The following is a 12044-nucleotide window of genomic DNA, read 5'->3' on the forward strand; positions in this document are numbered from 1 at the left end:
AAGTATAATTTTGATAGTGTTTTATGCGCCGATTAACCTTAACAGTGAACAGTGATCACAAAATTATATATTGATCTCGTGTCTGTCATTTTTTAATGCGCAAGTTGTCTCCACGTGGTTTCTGGAATTTTACTATCAAGTTGCAAAAACTACAAGCACACAGGCGAAACTGTCCTAAAATAGGACAGAAGCCATATTTTAAATCAAACAAATAATAAAACGTTGTTTGCACGTGGTATTGAAGTCTTATTTTGTGTTAAACGATAGTCATTCTAATTCTAAGGGTCTGTTTCACCACCCATTGAATAAATTAATTGGACGGATAAATTTAATCAATGGATGGTGAAAACAGGGGGTGGCCTCAGAGTTTTGCCGTCTATAAATAAAAAGCAAACAAACGAGATACTAATTCGATTTATTTACAGTTGAAGTACAAATTAATATAAAACGAAGTACCTACTTAAATTAGTACCTACGTTACCGTACTAACATGAGAACACATTTCAGATATCTCCCCTTATTCATGAATCTCACTTGCCCGAAATAGATATTTATGATGTTAATTATTTGTGATTACTTTGATGATTTCAATTATATTTACGAGGATTTATGAATAAGGGGTCGGTCGCTCACTGCGCGCGCGCTGGCTGATGGACTATTTACAAGGTGCGGGCGCGCCGCGCCGCGCGCTTGAAAATCGAAGTTCGTATCGTACCGTCCCTCTCACTCATCTCTATAATATTAGCGTCACCAGGACGGCAAGATACGTGGTCCAAATTTTTCACTTCGTGGTAAAGGACCAGATTATAAATATTATAATAATCTATATGTAACAGATACGACATTTGATTTACCAGTCGGCTATTTTCGAGTGACAATTTGCCAAAGAGACTAGAATCAGTACGTGTGAGCGGTAGCGCAGGAAAGGCTCTACTGTAGTGATGGTCGACTTAACTCGAATCAACTTGAGTTGAATTCTCTCCAACTCGAGTCAAAAATATATAAATAAATGATTCGATCTCAAACAATAATTTCGTTTTTTACATTATAAATAAATAATATAAAAAAATAAAGAATTGAAACATAAAAATATCATGTGTTTATCTGCTCCATTTTTTTTTAAAACCATTAGTGCGAATGTGAAGGAATAAATTGGTAAAAACTTTGAAAAATCCCTCTGTTTCATCCAGTTAACTCGAGTTACGTCAATTTTAAATCGAGTTAAATCGAGTTTTGTTTTTCCCGAGTTGGCAAATCACTACTCTACTGTATGAGCGACGCAGCACTGGGAGGCTATTACGAAATTAGAAATCGAAGTTCGTATCGTACCGTCCCTCTCACTTTCGTATTAAATAATATAAGCGTTAGTGGGACGGCAAGATACTCGTACGAAGTTCAAATTGTGCACTTGGTAGTATAGAGGCCTGTTGCGCCGTTCGTATCGTGTTGTGTTGTGGCGGCGCGGGCGGCGGCAGTGACGACGGATCATAATGTATCAGTCAGATTTTCAAGTCTTTCATACAGGAATGTGACTTCAAACACAAAGAGCTCTACAAAATACCATTCAGACATGAGTCTGGTCCAGGAGTAAGGTTTACTTAGTCTGAGGTAATAAATTACAACTTGAATGGCGTTTCTAAATACGCAGCACGCTGACTGTCTCTTAAAAACATTGGCAGAAATATTTTACAACCACAATAAAGTTATTTACTTAGTCATGTTTTACATTCATGTTAAGAGTCTAGCGTATTGTTAGATCTACGTCACAGAATGGCAATTGTCAGTATTCTACGCTCCTAGTAATACTTAACAGTTGATAATGATAATTTACAAGTATCCTTCCACTCTCTCATCTTTTTGCGGTAAAATCTTAATTATTTTTTACAAGAATAATTAATTATCAGATCAACAAATACATTATACATGAGATGGTAACGGTTTCTGTTTCTGTTCGACGAGTTAATCTATAGTAATACAGATTCACTATTTACATTCATTTCATGTGGAAGCAGCCCGAGTTCATGAAGTCAGTTTGGTTAGTAATAGACTAAACTTTTTGAACTGAGCTTACCCATTTAAGTCTAAGCTTTTTGAACTGAGCTCACACACTTAAAATTACAATACCTCGTAGTAAAAGAAAGCCCGCTTGAAAGTTTAATAGATTATTGGCTCTATTTTCTCGGACAAAAGTTGCGAGAAGAGAAGCAGATAATAGTGTATGGATACAGTGCTATTATAAAATCAGGTAAGTGGATGGCTCACTTCAAAAAATGTAAACTATACAAGTAAGGTATAGAATCTATATTATAGATGGATAATTTGTTGTTAGTTGTTCTTGTATCGTGGTTCTGTCCCGGTCCGCCGCCGCCGCCGCCGCCGCCGCCGCGCGTCACACGTGCAGGTCGTTGTCAACGTCGAAGCGCCGGCGCACCCACTGCAGCAGCGCCTCCTGCGTGCACATACAATGTGGTTATTACGATAATCACCTATAGTTAACTGAGTGTGGCACGCTGCCGCGTCGTGTTGATATAATTTGCATCTTGTGCACCGCAGCCGACAGCAACTCAAAGTTCGTGTCGTGAGGTCCCTCTGAAACTTATACTATTTAATACGAGAGCGAGAGGGACGGTACGATACGAACTTCGATTTTCGAGTTTCGTAGTAGCCCTGCCGGCGCCGAGACCGTTTGAAATACTTAAGGCAACGTGATTTTCACGTTAGGATGCCAAGCCGTGGTGTGCACTTTTTTATAGCTTTGACTTGTAACTGACAACTGCAGCTGATGTGTAACCTTACGGTACTAAACAATTTTCTTGGTTAGAATCTACATAATAGAGATCCAACGTCTATAGAATTATAAAAATCCAATAAAAGAGGGTTAGAGGAATACTCTTTCGCCGACAAACTATTTAGTAGTTATACCACTTACGAAGAGCTTTCTCTATACGTAGGCATATTTTTCTTATACGTTATTGAGGGAGCTGACGGTCGGCACCCACCAATTAGTAGAAGTGGCTATAAACTATACTTTTGGCCTTGAGCGCGACCTGTCTGCGGCCTAACACGCATCTAGGTATCTAAAGTATACGGCGCTGCTCGAATACGAAGCCACAGATCCACTTGAACAGCATTAGGCCGAGCAGTTTCCACTTGAGCCAAACTGAGACAGCTCAAATAATTTGTTAGTTTTTTACCTCAAAGCGTTTGTAAACTTCTTGTAAAACTAACAAAATGTCAACAAAATTTTGTACTTAACGCAATTTTTCGTGTAGCTTTTTACATTAGTATAATTAATTTGTAGCATCTCATTTTTCGTGTAGTATTTTACCCTAGACGCATTTCGCCGCGATCGATGTTTGCCTGGGACTCTAATTAATTTGACGCGTGTTTGCACTACAATACACTAAATACAGGAGGTGAAATGCGACTAAAATAAGTAGCGACTAAATAAATAAACGATTGTGACGGTTGTGTAAACGGTTGTGAGAACGCTATAATTAAATGATATGATCGAGGTGAAATGCGATTCGGTGAATCGCTACAAGAAATTTTTGCTTTTGAGGCAAAGAACTAAGTAACAAATGGCTTAAATGGGTACGCGGCTCACGACTCCTGTGAGCGCGCCAAACACTCGACAAAATCTGGCTCAGCGCTCGACGACGGACGGACGGGATTGGCCGGTTATAGAATAAAACATACCCATATCTCGTCCCGTGGGCACTGTAGAAGGCTAAAAACCGGCCAAGAGCGTGTCGAACACGCCCAAAATAGGGTTCCGTAGCCATTACGAAAACAATAAGTGATATTTTTCTAAGGATTTCGTATTTTATACGGAATCTTCCAAGTTTAGGTATATTTTATACCTTAGGCTGCTATTTACTCTCAAGCTACTGATAAATCTCAAGCAAACTTAGCCGTTGTAGTTTTCCTTGAAAGTTTGATATACTTACTACCATCGCAAATTTTTTCACCCACCGGTTAGATATTAGAGGGGGGGGGGACGCTCGATTTTCATGAAAATTTGCACTTTAAAGTTGAATATTTCGCAAACAAATCACTGAATCGAAAAATCGTCTTAGCAAACCTCGGTTTGGTTTAGTTTTAAAAGACCTATCCAACGATACCCCACACTATAGGGTTAGATGAGACAAAAAAAATCACCCCACTTTACGTCTATGGGAGGTACCCTAAGTTAAAAAAAAAAATGTACCATTTTGTCGGCATAGTTTACATATATATCCGTGCAAAATTACAGCTTTCTAGCATTGATAGTCCCTGAGCAAAGCCGCGGACGGACCGACAGACGGACATCTATAAGGGTTCCGTTTTTGCCATTTTTGCTCCAGAACCCTAAAAAGGTTAAGACTAAAAAAACGAACACAAAACTGACAGCCCAGTCAACCTAGAAATTGTCAACCTAGTAAAACTGCCTAACAAGTCAACTAACTAGAGCATCAGCGAGGTTGACGAAAAAGTAAACTGACCAGTCGACCAATGAACTCAAGTCGACCGCCATACATATTCTTAATATTGAACTTGGCTTCCACATTATCAAATTTATAATAATAATATCTTTCATGTTGGTTTTCCCAATTCATTTCGTTGAAAATGGTGGGCGATTATAAGCGATGTACGTAGCAGTAAATTTCGAGGAATTTCTCTTTCGTATTAAAATACATAATACCAAAAAACAAGGTAAGCGGATGTGGGAATTATTCGTATTTGTAATAGCTCAAAATGCGGTTACGAGTAAATTAATTTTAAGTAAATGAATCATTACATTAATCATTATAATGAGTGATTTTTATACCTTTTGAGTTATACATTTTAAACATATTTATTTTACATGAAATAATGATAGAGCCATTTTACCTTTCATTGGTCATTCCACGCTTTGAGACGAGCGTCCCTGAAGCTAGCCGCTCCTTGTGTTAATGTTAATTAATGCTCGAAGAACCCATTTAAAACCGACGTTCACCATCTGTTCACCGGATGAAAACAACTTCTGATCGAAGATAACGACGTGTTCGTAGCTCTAGTGTAGCTAATACCATTAATAGTAAAATAATGTAAATATCGAAAAAAATTAGTTACTGCTTTGACAATTGTTTTTTCTGATTAACATGGGTGAACAACCTATACTATAGGCAGTTAGACTGTAATAGGTATTGTTATTGTTAATTTAATATGGAAGCATGCTATTAAACGTGCCATTACCTGCTTTTAGTCACGGAGACGCTGCGCCATGACGGGAGTCCAGGGGGGGGGGGAGGAAAAAGCCAGCGAGTGAAGAGTACAAAGCACATAGTGCAGTCAGTTTAGTGGGTCCGAGTGGCATACAATAAGAACTTGGCTGGAAACCAGTGGCGTGTAGTGAAGAATCGCGTTTATGTGTAAGAGCACGTGTCGTGGGAAATCACGATGCAATCCTTCGTAGATGTCAACAACAAGACGTCACATCGTGGAAAGCACGACGCGATATTGTATCGTGTTTATGAACTTCTCGCAATTATTCTACTCAAGCCTTGCTATGTTTGTCGTCACTGAATTTATAGATACATACTTCCACTTCCACGAATACTAAAAATAACGGAATTTCCTTGCAGTCTCTATTGATATTGATGTGTTGCAAAAATTGCGGTGGCTATTTATAAAACGTTCGGAGGTCAATATCGTTTAGGATTAAGCTGAGTAGCAATACATTACGAACTTTGAATAATCCATCATACTAGTTGGGTAGCCCGCAACGCTATATAGCTACGTGGATGATTTAGGTACTCGTGTTGTGAGACCCGGCTTCAGTGAGTGGCTCTGGCTACAGGTTCATCATACTCGTAATACGATACTGATATTCAAACAGTCGATTTATTTTGCTTGCGCCAACACCACGCAATACGTATACATATCAATCGCACGACCTTCGCGAGTTATGACTTTGAATGAGGTCACCGATACCGTATCAAAATTATGTTTCTATTATCCGAAGTTTGCTTATATGCGCTTCAGAATACAGATTGAGTTTAGGATATGCTTTGCTGTAGTTTAGTATTCAATGTTGTATTGATTTCGTGATGTAGGTATTATAGGTACTGGCCTATAAGAAAATATATCCACATATTATTATGCACTTTTTTGCAATTCGCCTTACATTTTATTCTTTTTGACAGTCCATTTTACTAAGTACAGAATTCTTAGCTTCTGTTTTGTGTAATAATAATGGTATTTACTCAAAACATCCATTCCATAATCGTCGATTGATCGAAATAACTGAATCGTACATACCTACATCAGATTAAGAATATTTATGAAGCGTTACCTATTCAAATAATCATTATGTGGCAAGAAGTAAAAAACCTCGAAAAATAACTTTTGCTGCCGATTAAATTTGCACGAAACCCTCAGCGTACTTCAACTTACATTATTTGGCCGGGTTTTTTGAAGTTTTTAGTGAGATCTTAGGAGAACCAGCTGAGAAAATCAGTTTCCTCGACTGCTTAGTAGAATTGGTCTGGACTCATGCAAATCTTGATAGGATAATGATGCTAATTATGCAGAAATAACGTCTGGGAGTGACGTGGCGGGGAATAACGCCGAAATCGGAACAGCCGAAGTTAGCTTTTATATCTACAATAAACAATCGATTTGGTACTCATTTGAATTGGCTTTGAATTTATTGACGCGCAAAGCGCGAGCGAAGCGTTCCATTACAGTTTAAGCATACAGGTCTTGTTACTTATCCGATTCTCGCTGTTAATTCAGTAGTTGGAAAATCTTAAAATAGTTGTGGAGCCATGGGCTTGAAAAGGTAAAAAAATAGGTAATCATATTTTAGACAAAAAAAACTGCGTGGTCTGAGACAGGTTTCTAATTGTGATTAAATACTTTACATTTTTAAGTATTTAATAAATGCAAATATCAAATAAATACCATAGGAAGCGAGATATTTGCAAAAATCCGACTTTTGTTATCTTTGACTTTTAGAATAGGTATCTTAAGACGCGGACACGAATTCCTAATGAGATTAAGAATGCCATAGTAATAGGTTTAAGTTAGTTTCCTGCTTCGTATCTCTCATTGCGAGGTAAGTTTTACTCCTTGCTGATTGCTGTGTCGTCAGCGTCAGCATCAGAATTGCTGTGTCAGCACGCAGCCGCTTCGTGACCAAGCGCATCATCAATATATTTTATAAAAAGGAAATTTTCCTTCCATATTACTCACTGACGGTACAACTAACGCCTTTTATAAGTTCATGAATTGTGAATTACAACAAGCGAGAACAACCCGGAATTGAATAATCATAATCAGTATACAAAATATAAGTAGGCGGGTTGCGCTGTCTACACAAGAGATTTAGGCTGATTTTTCCCCTCTGTAAAGTTCCTATTGTGATGCTGTTTCTGTTAAATTGAACATAATTAACAGAGACGGTATCATAAATACCTGTAACATACGACGACAGGAACTTAACAAAGAGTGGTAAACAGAGTAATGATAGAGACATGAGAAGAAATGAAGGTATTGGTAGATCGGCATAGTTGGCTGGAGAAACCTGCTCCTTTAAGGACGTGTCTACACACATAGGAGATGTAAAACTTGAGAAGCGTTGAAAATGTAACTAAATCACAAGAGGTGTTAAATAGTCACACGGAAAGTACTTTGTTCAAAACTCCTGGTTCTCTCCCAGCCTGCGGACCACGAGTTTTGGACTTGACGGTAGAAAGGGTTATTATGTCATGGGTGGGCAAACATATTGCGGTGCCTAGAACATAGAAGATCTACCAATTCTGAGACTAGAACATTGAAGATCTAACAATTTTGAGACTAAACAACGACAGTGTGGGATGAGACTGGTGAAGAACTATTGCGATACCTAAGATAAAGCTGAGAGAGTGAAACAAAGTACAGCGAGAAAATCGGTGGGATCGGATACAACTTAAGAGAGTTCAAGAAAAGATTATCATGGCATGGCTGTCTGATGCCTGAAGCTGAGGGTGTGGTATAGTCGACCAAGAAATTGGTTTACCATTCTAAGATTCAATGTCATTTGTAGCGCTTAAAACGTCCAAAATGACAATGAACCTTATTGTTTTATTTCTGAAGTAGGAACTGTCATTAAAATTGGTAAAGCACTTTCTTGGTCGATCATATAAAGAGTGGTGGAAGTATGCGTGAAATCGGATGACTCAAGAGATATAATGTAGTCCAGGGAGGAAACATAGATACGCTTTAAACAAAGCTGGGACTTAAGACAGTGATGAAAGAGCGAAATTATCGGTGGGATCGGGTGACTCTCGGAGGGTGGTATCAGTCGTGGTTGTGCGCGAGATGCGCGTTGTCGGTGTAGTCGTCGTAGTCCCTGGGCGCGTCCAGGTCGTCCTCGCGCGCGTCGTACTCCTCGGCGGGCTCCTCGTCGGAGTCCTCGGCGGGCGCCGGCTCGGGCTCCCGCGGCAGCGCCGCCGACTCCTGCCCCACACACACACGCCTCACTACCCGACACTACTCTTATGCTCTAACTACGCATGCAGACTTAGTGAAGCTCGTTCTGAACTCTGCTTTACCGAGTGTTGCTAAACTAAAATCGTATCGTGATTGGGTCCGGTGACCATTGGGGTGTACTCCAGGGTGAGCAGTTCGTACTTGCCGCTACATAGCGCACCACCAGCACTACTGCTGTCCACCTTGCTGCTTGCTCGATCCTGCACTGAGATCTGCCTAGGGATTGGATTTTTTTTCATTCATAAGTGCTTGTTAGATTGCTGTCTAAATAGTTATTATAGAGCTTAGTTACACTTTAATGTGTTTGCTTGTTAATATTGAATAAAGATTTGACTTTGACTTTGACAGATTCTTCTGGGGTAGGTTTCTTCAAATTAAAAAGGAAAGTTTACTTTTTCGATCAAAATTGTGTTCTGTTCTGGCTTAATCAACAATAGGCAAATACAATCGATTTTGAGAAGCTCCTCCATTTTCGAAGTCTGAAAAAAATTAGCTTTTAGCTTCACTCGGTAAAACATAGATATTTTAGTTTAGAATATTAGTAACTGTCACCATAGTTAGTCAAGATACTACATTGTTAGTATTACAAAGTTAATATTACCTCATCTATACCGAATACCTACGCCATAGTGTTACTTGCGTGTTCATTTATCTCAAAATCTACATATCTTCATTGTCCAGTCGCGTTCAGGGAGCTCAATGACTTTAGTTTACAAAGAACTGCTTGTTTTCACCATCTTGCTCGCTAATCCTGCCGTGAAGCAGCAGTGCTTGCACTGTTGTGTTTCGGCGTGGAGAGTAAGACAGCCGGTGAAATTATTGGCACGTGAGGTATCCCATCTTAAGCCTCTAGGTTGGCAACGCGTCTGCAATACCCCTGGTGTTGCAGATGTTTATGGGCGTGATCTTATCTATATCTCGTGATAGGTGGTGATCCCTTACCTTACCAGGAGACCCACTTGCTCGGTTGCTATCCAGTCGTATAAAAAAATGTGTCGATTGATTGTTCGCTATAAAACCAGTGACAAAACCCGCATTTTTCGTAGAAATGAAGTAGGTATTGGCGATACACTCACAGTTTATTTTAGACAGTTGGCTGTTCATAGAATCTCATGACTCAACGTTGGAAAATATTTTCATTTCACCGTTAATAATCTTTAAAGTACAACTCATTCATGTAGTAATATTGAGTAAACATGTTCATCTGCCGAGGTTCCTAAGATACTTGAGATCATCTGTTTGAATTAGACCTACAATATTCTTGATAAGTTGTATATTTCCGTTTATGTTAGCTTCACTGGGAATATGGGCTATAGAAAGGCGATGACGATGTCGGATGAACGCACCTTAGTGGGTCGCCAGCCGCAGCCCGGCAGTGGCAGCCCGTCGGGCCCGAGCGGGCACGGCGCGTCCAGCCCGGGCACGCCCTGCTCGCCCTTGTCTCCCTTGTCGCCCTTCCGCCCGCGCTTGCCCGCCGGCCCCTGCAAACAACTCGTCTTGTAGCCGCCGCCGCCCCGCCGCGCGCCGCCGCAGCGGACAGCTCAGACTTCGATTCCGCTGTACCGAGCGAGCGAGGCCCGACGTCTCAGCGGAGTCGAAGCCCGTGGCGGCGTCATCTCGAGAAACAATAAGTATTTTTAACAAATGGATGCACATCGTGTTAGTGAAGCCGTGCAAAATGAGATCAACTCGGAAAATTAGAGACGTTCCGTCGAAATATCGAAACGGTCGGATGCAGGAAACAGAAAATTGAGGAAGGCCGAGATTCGTTCCTGCACTTACGGGTTCTCCCTTATATCCCTTGTCGCCCTTCGGGCCCTGCGAGGGAAACAACACATTAGCGCTACGCTCACAGGCACACACGCCACTACATACCCGTCAACTAACCTCTTGTCCCGGAATGCCGTCCGTGCCCTGAAAAGCGTTAATGCGGATTAGTGATTAGTCGGTCAGCGCGAGGAGTTAGCGGCGGCGGCGGCGGCACGTACCGGCAGGCCGGGGTCCCCGCGCTCGCCCTTGCTGCCCGGCTCGCCCTGCGCGCCCTGCACACCAAAGCACGCGTCAACACTGGGTCCAGGCACACCCCCCCCACACCCCCCGCGCGGAGTGTGCTAGTAATAGGAACGACTCAGCCACACAAGTAAAGCACGCGTGAACACTGCGCTCAGGCACACCCCCCCGCGCGGAGTGTGCTAGGAACGACTCAGCCACACAAGTAAAGCACCCGAGCGTGTTATTCACAAATGAGCGGGATGATGAGGCGGAGACACTCACCTTCATTCCGTCGAGTCCGGGCGGGCCCTGCAACAAGCCACGGGTCAGCATCACGGCCGCAGCGCGCGCGCCGCATTCGCATACAGGGCGGAAGGCGAACAGAAAGACCATGTGCACGGCATGCAAATATTTATTTTCCTCAAAATAATTTGTAAACAACAATATTCTTATGCTCTCGTGACGTATGGTACAAATGACAACTTTCGATTCTCATAAAAAAACTAAATTCTTAACGGTAAGCTTATAGAATAGAGCGGGGAGAATACAGAGAGAGACAGGAATATTTATATGAAGAACGATAGAAGATATACACTCAGAGTAGAGGCAGCTTACGACTAGCAGATATGATTTTGTACATTCCTCGTTAGATATAGTTATTCATTCTTATAATTAAATTTACATAGAAACGGCAATGGGATATAATAGGAAAATGTTCGAATAATACATAATGATAAGGATGAGTACGCACGAGTCAACATTAAAGTACATAACATTAGGAGGGGTGAGGGGCGCGGGCGGCGCCCCTCGGGACGGTAACACCCGGGGTGCGCGCGCGCCGCCCTCGCCGCCGCCTCGCGCACACGCTGACCCAACACTGTACTCTACTGCAGGGGTCGCCAAACTACGGCCCGCGGGCCAAGTCCGGCCCGCGAACCCCTCTAATCCGGCCCGCGGAAAGAAAGCGGGAGAGCCCACGGTCCGGCCCGCGATAGGGTCCGATTTTATAAAGCTACAAGTAACTAGTAATTAGTTTTATAAGACCCGCCACTGACGGTAATTGGTCATAATCAGAGATAGCCACTCATGAACAGAATCAACACCAAGTGCGTTCCTTATGCGTTACTCTTATCTAGGTACCCCTGAAGACTAAGTCTACTTAACTAATGTATTATCCCCATGACCCGCACGAATTTGCATTAAGTGCAGTGTGGCCCTTGAGTCAAAAAGTTTGAAGACCCCTGCTCTGATCACAATCAGACACCATACACGGTGAAAAATAATAATTAATTACAGCTTGACCATGAGTTATTCATTTATTAATTTGTTTTACTCAAATGGTGTCAATAGGTCGTAAATTGTATACAATCTAAATAAAAACTGCGTGTGAGCGAGACGGGCGGCGTGCGGGGGGCGCGGGGCGCAGCTTACTAAGTACCTATTGTTACACACGCGGCAGGCGCCTCACATATGCACTCTACAGTCACACAGAACCATCGCTATACTAAAATATTGGGCGAACCGTATAAATAGGTAGCACATAAGTAAAAGTACAT

At 41.7% G+C, this 12044-nt stretch overlaps 1 protein-coding gene across 11 annotated transcripts in view; it reads right to left on the bottom strand.

Moving 5' to 3' along the window:
- Positions 1-396: 396 nt before the first annotated feature.
- Positions 397-12044, bottom strand: part of LOC141434549 (uncharacterized) — a 512720-nt gene continuing 501072 nt past the window's right edge. For 5 of the 11 annotated variants that reach the window (XM_074096979.1, XM_074096977.1, XM_074096975.1 and 2 more), the window contains 7 exons: positions 10771-10797; positions 10485-10538; positions 10384-10410; positions 10279-10314; positions 9843-9977; positions 5218-8463; positions 397-2449 (listed from right to left, as the gene is read on the bottom strand). In XM_074096979.1, the coding sequence (XP_073953080.1) occupies positions 8305-8463; positions 9843-9977; positions 10279-10314; positions 10384-10410; positions 10485-10538; positions 10771-10797 (438 nt within the window). In that variant the 3' untranslated portion in view covers positions 397-2449; positions 5218-8304. The remainder of the gene's footprint in view (positions 2450-5217; positions 8464-9842; positions 9978-10278; positions 10315-10383; positions 10411-10484; positions 10539-10770; positions 10798-12044) is intronic. The other 6 variants (XM_074096976.1, XM_074096978.1, XM_074096980.1 and 3 more) reach the window with 6 other exon arrangements.

This window comes from Choristoneura fumiferana, chromosome 13, assembly GCF_025370935.1.
Source record: "Choristoneura fumiferana chromosome 13, NRCan_CFum_1, whole genome shotgun sequence".
NCBI lineage: Eukaryota > Metazoa > Arthropoda > Insecta > Lepidoptera > Tortricidae > Choristoneura > Choristoneura fumiferana.